The sequence below is a fragment of the Salvelinus alpinus genome, chromosome 17, assembly GCF_045679555.1.
Source record: "Salvelinus alpinus chromosome 17, SLU_Salpinus.1, whole genome shotgun sequence".
In the NCBI taxonomy this organism is placed as follows: domain Eukaryota; kingdom Metazoa; phylum Chordata; class Actinopteri; order Salmoniformes; family Salmonidae; genus Salvelinus; species Salvelinus alpinus.
In genome coordinates, this window is record NC_092102.1 from 8,976,677 (window position 1) to 8,989,311 (window position 12,635).

Consider the following 12,635-nt stretch of genomic DNA (forward strand, 5'->3'; position numbering starts at 1 on the left):
GTGGTCATTATGGGGTTGGAAATGGTTTCCTTTAAATGCAGTGTTTAGTGTGATGTTTATGCATGTGTCGTTTGCCTATTTTTACTCCTTCATTTGTCAGAGTAAGAGAACATAAGAGGGCCCCTTTCTCTAACTAGTGTTCTTATTTGTGATTGTGCCTCTTGGTTTCCCCTCTGCATTAGATCATAGTCCAATAGTACTATTTAATAATAACTACAAATGAATGATGTACCATGTAGACACTGAAATGTGTATATTTCTTCATTTGTTTGTCTTTGAGATACTTATTTATCCCATATTTTCCATGTACAGTCAGGCCCTTAATTCATTGCCTCTGCCAGGAGGATGGCACTTGGCCACAAGTGGATATTCTAGCAAGACAATAACCCCAAGCACACACACACATAAAAATCTACAAAGAAATGATTAATTGACCACAAAATCAACATTTTGCAATGGCCATCTCTGAATTGAAGAGGGCAGTCCAAAAGTGCAGACGAAGGATATCAAGGATCTGGAAATATTCTGTATGGAGGAATGGTGTAAGACTCCTCCCAACGTGTTCTCATATAACATTTTTGAAAAATGCTCAGTCGCTATCCTCGCAAGGGGAGGGTGCTAGAGTATTGGAAACAGGGTTGCCAATCATTTTGACCCCCATCTTTTACATAGTTTTTGTACTTTCTCTGAGTATTAGTATAAAAATATATAATTTCCGAACATTTTGGAGCTTACAATATAGCTCAGTATTTGTATTACAGTGATCCCTCGCCACTTCGCGGTTCACTTATCGCGGATTCGCTATTTCGCGGATTTTCATAATGCATTTTTTTTTTTTTTTTGGTGCATTGTGCTCTGCATTCTGATTCGCTAAAAACTCACTCCCGCTTCTTGTATCAAAACATGCTACGAATTGTGCTATCATTTTGTCGTCTCGTGCAGTTATGTGTACGTACATAAAACAGCTTGGCAAATTTACATTAAATTGGCCAAATTATCTTGTAATTTCGAACATCTCCTAAACCCATAATGTCGACGAAACGGCCTACACGTGAGTCACTGTATTTGTATACATGTAATAGTTGCTAATTGTAAAAAAAAAAAAAGTTTTCTATTTCGCGGATTTCACTTATCGCGGGTCATTTTCGGAACGTAACCCCCGCGATAAACGAGGGATTACTGTATATCTTTTCTACAGTAGTTTTTGCTCATCTTTATCAAGGATTCCAATACTTATGGACCAGACTGTATTTTCCATTACTTAAGTGTTATGCTTTCTGTTATGCCTTCTATTTTTATCTGATTTCTACTCTATTTCTACTCTATTTTTTACCAATAGAGTAGAAATCCATTGGGTTGAATAAAAAGTGGCTTAGATAAGAGAACCTTCTTGTATTGTACCATGCAATGAGAAAAGAAAATGGCTGCTTTGTGTGGTAATGTTCCACTACTTCTTCCTCTGGGGAACTGAGTTGAAAGCACATAGACATAAAATACATGTATACAGTTTACAAAGACTGTCATACATGGCATCATGCATCTCGGTCTGTTTGTTTGTTTAGCAGCTCGTCTACCATGATTATGGATAAGACAAAGTTGTTGCTAATGTTTTGTCTTTCTCTCTGTCTCGCTCTTTGTGTGTTTCCCTTACAGGACATTGACTGGGTGCAGACAGAGAAGCACGTGTTTGAGCAGGCGTCTACCAATCCGTTCTTAGTGGGCCTTCACTCTTGCTTTCAGACAGAGAGCCGGTAAGACAGAGAATGTGTTCTGAATGACTTTTACCCAGGCTAAATAGAGGTGAAATGAATCCATTTCTCTACAATTGTTCCACTGGCCATTATTACCCAGTCTTTTGTCACAAATGTTCACCAAAGTAAAACAATGTTTTTTTAACGAAGAACTTTAAAATCATATTTAGTCAGATAATGGGCATTCAATTTGACATGCAGCCTTCAGTTGGCCAATGATAATACTAGCTAAATGGCAATCTTGGTAAGAGGGCCACTCAGGCTGCATTCAAACTCCAAACACTCTCCAAGACTGACTGTTTACCAATGTCTTCTCCTCTCCCATTTCTTCTGATTGTAGGTTATTTCTCGTGATCGAGTACGTCAACGGAGGGGATCTGATGTTTCATATGCAACGGCAACGGAAACTACCAGAAGAACACGCAAGGTAAACAAACAACATCTTCCTGCTCTTCTGATACTTCAACAGCATACGGATAGAACCCTCAATCATGTCTCTCTGCCATTTCCTCTAAACTTATCCATTTATTTTGAAGATGAATAGGCCGTATTAGTGTCCCAATATGATAGCCAATATTAAATTTGTCAGGAAAGCACACCAGAGGTAGAGAAATCACGAGCATTTAGCCCACCACGTCTCACTATGCCAATTGTGAGGTGGACAATGTAAATATTGAAAAGAAATCACCTATTCATTAGAAACTCCTTCCTGTATAATATACATAATGCCATATACTATATGTGGGCTTCAGGATGTTTTCTACGTTGTGCGAAGGTCAGGATAGAACTGTAAGTTGGACAAACTGTGTCACCGAGTCTGGGTGCCGGGAATTCTCTGAACGAGGATAAGCATGCCTGAATGAATCTTCTTTTCTTTCAGATTCTATGCTGCTGAAATTTGTATCGCTCTGAATTTCCTGCACGAAAAGGGAATCCTCTACCGAGATTTGAAACTGGACAACGTTCTCTTGGATCACGAGGGACACATCAAGCTGACCGACTACGGGATGTGCAAGGTGAGACCCATGCACAGACCTGTATACTGTTATAGTGCTGCTACTATGCTGCTTACTTGACTTCCCATTCATTATGTAGAAGTGGATCAATACACTAGGCGTCGAATGTCTCACGCTCTTTCTCTGGCTCTCTTACTTTCTCTCCGTCTTTCTCTGCTCTCTCGTCCTTCCCCCTACTCTCTCTTCTCCACTCTTTCCCCCACTCCCCCCTCTCTCTTTCCCCTTCCCTTCACCACTTTCTCTCTCCCCCCTCATTTCTCTCTCTCCTTCTCCCTCCTTCCCCCTATCAGGAGGGCATCAGACCAGGAGACACCACCAGTACATTCTGTGGAACCCCCAACTACATAGCCCCTGAGATCCTCAGAGGGGAAGACTACGGTGGGTCCCTTCCATCAACAAAACACATACATGGAGGGAATGGGGAGAACTTCAGCTCTGGGAATTGGCTATTTAGGAGTTATTGTAAAAAACGTCAATTAAATACAAAATATGTGAAAATAAATTATGAACAGATCTGTCATTACCAAAATATTGCTGAATCTACGTTGTCTGTGTCTCTCTCTCCAGGGTTCAGTGTTGACTGGTGGGCGTTAGGTGTGCTCATGTTTGAGATGATGGCCGGGAGGTCCCCTTTCGACATCATCACCGACAATCCTGACATGAACACAGAGGAGTACCTCTTCCAAGGTGAGAGATCCCTCTACTACAGTATGATATGGATTAACAGCAATAGCTGTGTTCGAATACCCATACTAACATACTGTATACTACACATACTTAATGAGTATATACTACATACTATTAGTTAATGTTAGTATACTGTAAATGAACAGTATGCTTTCAGTTGAGCGTACTAGCTGTTAGCCTGTCTACCGGAAGTTGATGCTGTTGCTATGCAAACTCTTGCTAGCTAGTTAGCATAACAAATGACTAGTTAGACATTTTACGACTTCGGGTGTGTTCATCAATTCAATCTGGAGTGCCAGAGTGAGCTCGTAAATTCAGAGCAGTGTCAGATTGTCCGTTTGTAAATTCAGAGCGCTTCGCTCTCGGAGTTCACACTGGACGCTCGGGCCAAGGAGTAGGGTTGATTTGAGCGTTCTGACCTTACAACACAGTCAAGCACCCAAGCTAACTAGACAGAAATGAGACCACTCTGACCATTTTACTCGGCCTAGCAGAGCTGTTTAGGCAGTTTTCTTGTTATCCAGAGCTTTGGTGACTGTAATTGTGCTGCTGGCAACAATTTAATTACGCTTTTTTGCCGACGTTTACTGACACCGGACATTTTCAACAGGTGTTGAGTGCTCATAAATTCTTTATTCTGCGCTCTGGTACACTCAGAGAGAGTGCTCTGAAATCAGAGTAGATAGCCAGAGCGAATGTACGAAAGCACCCGAATGTCCATTGAGAACGCGCAACGACTATACCATTTAGCTAAGCTAAGAATGATGGGAATAATCAAGTCAATAAACGTTGGGTAGTTAGATAGCCGATAGTTAATATACTGGCAAGCAGTAATATTACTGCTGTAATGATAGGATATGTGGTTCGTAAGGACAGCGTAGCTAACAAATTGTCAGCCAATATAACATGTAAGGTAACTTATTTGAAAAGTCATTACTTTATTACATTGCTCAACATTTTCTTAACATTCGTCATAATTAGTTAAAGCAATTAATTTGTATCCGCTCTCGTTGGACTTCGACTGCATATTTTCTTCAAAACTTGAAACAATGTGAAGCCACACCCATTTCCTGAAGAATTGCATTATGGGCCCTAAAGTACGGAAATAGTGTCCTCTGCGTGTATACTTCATATTTTGGCGAATTTAGTACAACTACTGGGAACATTTGTCATATTAACTATATCCATACTATGACCAATATCCATACTATATACTCAATTCACGTCACAAATAGTACGGTTAGTATGAGTATTCTAACACAGCTAATGTCTCAAAGTGCTTGACATTGTTAAGTGTGACATCCACTACTACTACGCAATGTGTAGCAGCCACCGGGTTTGATGCATGGTGGCCATTTTGTGTAAAAACAAATGCTCTCCACACATTGGCTACTCACTCCTCCACTCAAGGGCATGATTATCCAGGATAGTAGTACTTCATATTCCTATATATGTCTAACTGTTTATATCTCAAAATGTCTCTTTTGGTGCTCCAAAACCAGCACACAAACACATCACATGTCACTCAATATGTTATGTATTTTGTGTTAAAACCGATGAAGATTTGTACACTAAAAATAAGTATGAGACATTTGGACAGCTAGAGCTATCTGGAAAGGCAAGACCGCTGGAGAGACAATTGCCTCTTGTATGACATATGTATTATACCATAGAAATAGAATTGATTGAATGGGATGTCCGTTCCAGTAATTATATTTGTATGTGCTACAACCCCCCCATACCCCGCTGTAGCGAACATTCCTCCATACCTCCCCCCAGTCTCTCTCCACCATGCCCACCCATGGCAGTCTGGGCATGGGCATTGGAAAGGGCATCTGCCAGCCTTTTGGTCCTCCTCATGCCCCCACAGGGCAAGCAGCATGTCTCCTTGATGCCACCTCGCTAGCGGAAACCAGCCCCTCTCTCTGTAGGGGAGGGCTAGCCTTATGCCACAAGCCTGACCTGTGCCAACCTCACCCTGGGAAACCCTGGCACACATGCCAGACCACAGAACCATAGACATGCAGACAGAGTTCGGAGTTGGCATGGTGATATCCAAAGTTCCACGGCAATTAGGTTGTAACCAAATGAGAATGTCATGTACTAACTGTCAGTCTGTCCGCTTGTCTGTCTGTCTGCCTTTTCCTTCGGTCTGCTTGCCTTTCCGTCTATACTATGCTACGCTCTGCCATACTATACCACTCCCCGACCCTTCCTTCTGGCGACCACTAGACACATGTCACCATCAGTGTTCCTAACCCTGGCCCTAGGCCAAGCTCCTTAACCCTAAACCCCCATCACAGAGGTTGCATCCCAAATGGCACTCTATTCCCTACATAGTGCGCTACTTTTGAACAGAGCCCTAGCCATTTGAGATGCAGCCAGCGACTGATCCAGTTAACATTCCATTAGGACTCGGTGTCACGATCGTGTGGAGGAGAGACGGACCAAAACGCAGCATGAGGAAAATAAGCCATCTTCTTTTTATTATTGAAGAAGGCAAAACGAAACAAAACACTTACAAACTACCAAAACAACAAACGATCGTGAAGCTAAATAACGTAGTGCACACACACAGGCTACAAACGTTCTACATAGACAATTCCCCACAACAAACTAAAGCCTATGGCTACCTTAAATATGGCTCCCAATCAGAGACAACAGAAACCAGCTGTCTCTAATTGGGAACCCATTCAGGCAACCATAGACTTTCCTAGACAACTACACACAACATAGACACAGCTAGACAACTATACTAAACATAAAGCCAACTACTCTAAATAAACCCCCTAAACCTTACAATCACCCTGGACACTACAAAACCCACATAAATACCCATGTCACACCCTGACCTAACTAAAATAATAAAGAAAACAAAGAATACTAAGGCCAGGGCGTGACATAGCCCCCCCCTTAAGGTGCGAACTCCGGGCGCACCAGCACAAAGTCTAGGGGAGGGCCTGGGTGGGCATCTGACCACGGTGGTGGCTCAGGCTCAGGGCGAGGTCCCCACCCCACCATAGTCAATCCCAGCTTATATCTCCCCCTACAAATGACCACCCTCATATTACCCCCACTTAATCTTTTGGGTAACATCAACACAAGGGGCAGCACCGGGATAAGGGGCAACACCGGGCTGAGGGACGGCAGCTCCGGGCTGAGGGACGGCAGCTCCGGGCTGAGGGACGGCAGCTCCGGGCTGAGGGACGGCAGCTCCGGACTGGCTGGCGGATCCTGGCTGGCTGACGGCTCTGGCTGGTCATGGCTGGCTGACGGCTCTGGCTGGTCATGGCTGGCTGACGGCTCTGGCTGGTCATGGCTGGCTGACGGCTCTGGCTGGTCATGGCTGGCTGACGGCTCTGGCTGGTCATGGCTGGCTGACGGCTCTGGCTGGTCATGGCTGGCTGACGGCTCTGGCTGGTCATGGCTGGCTGACGGCTCTGGCTGGTCATGGCTGGCTGACGGCTCTGGCTGGTCATGGCTGGCTGACGGCTCTGGCTGGTCATGGCTCGCTGACGGCTCTGGCTGGTCATGGCTCGCTGACGGCTCTGGCTGATCCGGTCTGGCGGAAGGCTCTGGCTGATCCGGTCTGGCGGAAGGCTCTGGCTGATCCGGTCTGGCGGAAGGCTCTGGCTGATCCGGTCTGGCGGAAGGCTCTGGCTGATCCGGTCTGGCGGAAGGCTCTGGCTGATCCGGTCTGGCGGAAGGCTCTGGCTGATCCGGTCTGGCGGAAGGCTCTGGCTGATCCGGTCTGGCGGAAGGCTCTGGCTGATCCGGTCTGGCGGAAGGCTCTGGCTGATCCTGTCTGGCGGACGGCTCTAGCGGCTCCTGTCTGGCGGACGGCTCTGTAGGCTCATGGCAGACGGGCGGCTTTGCAGGCTCATGGCAGACGGGCAGTTCAGGCGCCGCTGGGCAGACGGGCAGTTCAGGCGCCGCTGGGCAGACGGGCAGTTCAGGCGCCGTTGGGCAGACGGGCAGTTCAGGCGCCGCTGGGCAGACGGACAGTTCAGGCGCCGCTGGGCAGACGGGCAGTTCAGGCGCCGCTGGGCAGACGGCAGACTCTGGCCGGCTGAGACGCACTGTAGGCCTGGTGCGTGGTACCGGAACTGGAGGTACCGGGCTAATGACACGCACCTTAAGGCTAGTGCGGGGAACAACAGGGCACACTGAGTTCTCAAAGCGCACTATATGCCTGGTGCGTGGTACCGGACTGAGGGCACGCACCTCAGGACGAGTGCGGGGAGAAATAACAGTGTGTACAGGACTCAGGAGACGCACAGGTGGCTTAGTGCGTGGTGCCGGAACTGGAGGCACTGGGCTGGAGACACGCACCATAGGGAGAGTGCGTGGAGGAGGAACAGGGCTCTGAAAACGCACTGAAAGCCTGGTGCGTGGTGTAGGCACTGGTGGTACTAGGCTGGGGCGGGAAGGTGGCGCCGGATATACCGGACCGTGAAGGAGGACACGTGCTCTTGAGCACCGAGCCTCCCCAACCTTACCAGGTTGAATGGTCCCCGTAGCCCTGCCAGTGCGGCGAGGTGGAATAGCCCGCACTGGGCTATGCAGGCGAACCGGGGACACCACCTGTAAGGCTGGTGCCATGTACGCCGGCCCGAGGAGACGTACTGGAGACCAGATACGTTGGGCCGGCTTCATGGCACTCGGCTCGATGCCCAACCTAGCCCTCCCAGTGCGGCAAGGTGGAATAGCCCGCACTGGGCTAAGCACGCGTACTGGGGACACCGTGCGCTTTACCGCATAACACGGTGTCTGACCAGTACGACGCCCTCTTACTCCACGGCAAGCCCGGGGAGTTGGCTCAGGTATCCAACCCGGCTTCGCCACACTCCCCTTTAGCCCCCCCCCCCCAAGAAATTTTTGGGTGTTACTCACGGGCTTTTCAGCGTCCCCTCATAACTCCGGTTCTTCACTCCGGTAGCCTCTGCTCTCCTCAGTGCCTCCAGCTGTTCCCATGGGAGGCGATCCCTTCCAGCCAGGATCTCCTCCCATGTGTAGCAACCTTTACCGTCCAAAACATCCTCCCATGTCCATGAGTCCTGTTTACTTTGCCGCTGTTGTTGGTTCCGCTCACGCTGCTTGATCCTGTTGTGGTGGGGAATTCTGTCACGATCGTGTGGAGGAGAGACGGACCAAAACGCAGCATGAGGAAAATAAGCCATCTTCTTTTTATTATTGAAGAAGGCAAAACGAAACAAAACACTTACAAACTACCAAAACAACAAACGATCGTGAAGCTAAATAACGTAGTGCACACACACAGGCTACAAACGTTCTACATAGACAATTCCCCACAACAAACTAAAGCCTATGGCTACCTTAAATATGGCTCCCAATCAGAGACAACAGAAACCAGCTGTCTCTAATTGGGAACCCATTCAGGCAACCATAGACTTTCCTAGACAACTACACACAACATAGACACAGCTAGACAACTATACTAAACATAAAGCCAACTACTCTAAATAAACCCCCTAAACCTTACAATCACCCTGGACACTACAAAACCCACATAAATACCCATGTCACACCCTGACCTAACTAAAATAATAAAGAAAACAAAGAATACTAAGGCCAGGGCGTGACACTCGGTGTAAACAAACAGAACAGAGCGGGCCGGCCGGCTGGGGGCATTTAGGAAGAAGAGGATAAACAACACTGCTCTTCTGTCTGTAATCTGTTCATCAGAGAGGCTTTGCGTCCGCCTCGTCTGCTCCTAGACATGCAATGTTTGTTGATGAGAAATCAGAAATATCTATCTGTTTTGTTGTGTTGCTGGCGGAGAGGGGATTTGAGGTCAATCAAGGATTGACTTGACCCGACAGAGCGCGTCCCAATAACCTCTCCTTTCTCCCGAAGTACGCACTTGTTCACTTGCCTTTATGGATGTAACAGGAAATGACTGGTTTAAGAAACGTCATCTAGCCCGTGCCTTCACCAATCCAATGCTTTTAAATGTGGGGAGGAATGAACATGTGCACACCTCAGGAGGAAGGAGATATTATTGGGACATACCCAGAGTGGCAGTGAGTCCAACTAACCAACACAAGATGAGGCGCTACACAATATGACCAAACTGTTTCCTGCCGCAAAGAACCGAACGTGCTGTACTACAGGATCTGTTCTTAATGTCCAGGCTGTTGTTCCGATGTCGTGAGTGCCATTAGTCTCAAGGCTGCACACGACTGACGCAGTCACAGAACAGAGCCCCCTCATCCTTCCTTCTCCTCCTCTTCTCTCATCCACCCCCTTCCGCCCACTCGCTCGTACGCAGCAGGCACTGGGACCCACATGCAGGCCGAATGGTGAATCACCAATTGTTTGCCTCCCTCCCTTCGCAGGATTGTCTTTCCCTCTCTCTCTCTTTCTCAATCATTCTTTTTCTCTGTCCTCTCCAAACAGTTATCCTGGAGAAGCCCATTCGCATCCCAAGGTCTCTGTCGGTGAAGGCCGCCAGCGTGCTGAAGGGTTTTTTAAACAAGGTGAGAGAAGAACGCTGAAGTGTAAGCCCAGTGCGGCCAATCAGGTGTCTCCCTCTCTCCTCCCCCTCCCCCTCTCCCTGTCTCTTTGCAGTGCTCAGTGAAATCAGCTTGTGTAGGAACGTGGCCAAGACCACATTAGGACAGCAACATGACAGCCTCTCTGAAGGCCTTACCCATTTGGCTGAGAGACAGCGAGTTTGTGTGTGCGTTTTCACATGTTTTTTTGTGTGTTATGCTATGGCCGAGTTTCACATCCACTACAGTTACTTACAAGTGTATTTGTTTCTACACGTGTGCGAGTGTATCATCCCCGATATGCATGGCTATAGTAAGACAGTATCGTATTGTGTGACTGGCCTTGCAGCTCATCACATGCATTAAGCCTCTGCTAGTTAGGGTGCTAATAATAACATAATGGTACTGATGAAAAAGAACACCGTCCCACTGTTGAAGTCAGCTGAGGGAATTGGTTTGTCCAAACATACATACATACGGTCACTAGTGAAAGTCTACACACCCCTTGCACAGTCTTCACATTTTGCTGCCATACAATTAAATCTAAAAAGGGATCTTTTTTTTTTTTTTTTCTCCTGCCGATCTACACAACCTACTCCACATTTTCAGTCACAGAAAAATTATAGAAAACCCCAGAGTTAATACACGGTGGCCATCACAGCTGTGAATCATTTTGAAAAAGGTTCTACCAACCTTGCACAACTCTCAGGGAAACCTCCAGGTAACTGACAAAATAATGGTAACACTTAAGTAAACGAGGGATACAAATGATATTGAAGCAGGTGTTTCCACACAGGTGTGGTTCCTGAATTAATTAAGCAATTAACGTCCCATCATGCTTAGGGTCACGCATAAAAATTCTGGGCAGGCCATTATTTTGGCTACCAAGGCATAGGATGATAATGCCTCCATCCATACAGCACGAGTGGTTACTGAATGGTTTGATGAGCATGACAACGACATATACAAGTCAGTCACCAGATCTCAGCCCAATTGAACACTTATGGGAGATTCTGTTGCGGTGCAAACAAAACCTTCCATACATGTTTGCCCGTGTTAGAAGTGGTCAGAGAGTGCTCAAACATGACCCATTTTGCATATCCCACCCTACCATGAGACATCCATGCACACCCGCATGTGTGGATGTCTGTGGTATGTGTGTACACGTGTGCTTGTGAGAGGGAAAGAAAGAGAATGACTTGCATTGGATTTGCTTATGCTGTATAATATACTCTAGGAGTGTGTGGAATACTCTGGATATTGTTTATATATAGGATCAGTCAAAAGTTTGGAAACACCTACTCATTCCAGAGTTTTACTTTATTTTTACTATTTTCTACATTGTTGAATAGTAGTGAAGACATCAAAACTATGAAATAACACAGATGGAATCATGTAGTAACCAAAAGTGTTAAACAAACCAAAATATATTTTATATTGGAGATTCTTCAAAGTAGCCACCCTTTGCCTTGATGACAGCTTTGCACACTCTTGGCATTCTCTCAACCAGCTTTATGAGGTAGTCACCTGGAATGCATTTCAATTAACACGTGTGCCTTGTTAAAAGTACATTTGTGGAATTTCTTTCATTCTTAATGTGTTTGAGCCAATCAGTTGTGCTATGACAAGGTAATGGTGGTACATAGAAGATAGCTCTATTTGGTAAAAGACCAAGTCCATATTATGGCAAGAACAGAAACGACAGCCCATCATTACTTTAAGACATGAAGGTCAGTCAATGTGGTTTGTAAATTTCTTCAAGTGCAGTTGCAAAAACCATCAAGCTCTATGATGGAACTGGCTCTCATGAGGACCACCACAGGAAAGGAAGACCCAGAGTTACCTCTGCTGCAGAGGATAAGTTCATTAGAGTTAAATGCACCTCAGATTGCAACCCAAATAAATGCTTCAAAGAGTTCAAGTAACAGACACATCTAAACAACAACTGTTCAGAGGAGACTGCGTGAATCAGGCCTTCATGGTCAAATTGCTGCAAAGAAACCACTACTAAAGGACACCAATAAGAAAAAGAGGCTGGCTTGGGCCAAGAAACACGAGCAATGGACATTAAACCGGTGGAAATCTGTCCTTTGATCTGATGAATCCAAATTTGAGATTTTTTGTTCCAACCGCTGTGTCCTTGTGAGACGCAGAGTAGGTGAACGGATGATCTCCGCATGTGTGGTTCCCACCGTGAAGCATGGAGGAGGAGGTGTGATGGTGTGGCTACCACAGTATTCTGCAGCGATACGCCATCCCATCTGGTTTGCGCTTAGTGGGCCTATCATTTGATTTTCAGCAGGACAACGACCCAAAACACACCTCCAGGCTGTTTAAGGGCTATTTTACCAAGGAGAGTGATGGAATGCTGCATCAGATGACCTGGCCTCCACAATCACCCAACCTCAACCCGATTGAGATGGCTTGCGATGAGTTGTACCGCATAGTGAAGGAAAGCAGCCAACAAGTGCTCAGTCATGGTAGAAATAGTTTTAGTTACTCAGCTCCGTGGTCCTGGAATTCTCGCATTTAAAAATGTGATCTCGTTTCGTTGGTGGAGTTTAAACACTTGAACGATGTATATCTCATAGAAGAGTGTAATTGTCTTTAGGACAGCTGTTTTTTACTCAAGACTTTTGTTTTTTAACGTAATATGTAACTGTTGT

General features: G+C 46.2%; 1 protein-coding gene across 4 annotated transcripts in view; it reads left to right on the forward strand.

Moving 5' to 3' along the window:
• Window positions 1-12,635, forward strand: part of LOC139542075 (protein kinase C zeta type-like) — a 140,952-nt gene that overhangs the window by 98,078 nt on the left and 30,239 nt on the right. For all 4 annotated transcript variants that reach the window (XM_071347090.1, XM_071347093.1, XM_071347092.1 and 1 more), the window contains 6 exons: window positions 1,654-1,751; window positions 2,092-2,178; window positions 2,632-2,767; window positions 3,058-3,145; window positions 3,335-3,454; window positions 9,875-9,954. In XM_071347090.1, coding sequence (XP_071203191.1) covers window positions 1,654-1,751; window positions 2,092-2,178; window positions 2,632-2,767; window positions 3,058-3,145; window positions 3,335-3,454; window positions 9,875-9,954 — 609 coding nt within the window. The remainder of the gene's footprint in view (window positions 1-1,653; window positions 1,752-2,091; window positions 2,179-2,631; window positions 2,768-3,057; window positions 3,146-3,334; window positions 3,455-9,874; window positions 9,955-12,635) is intronic.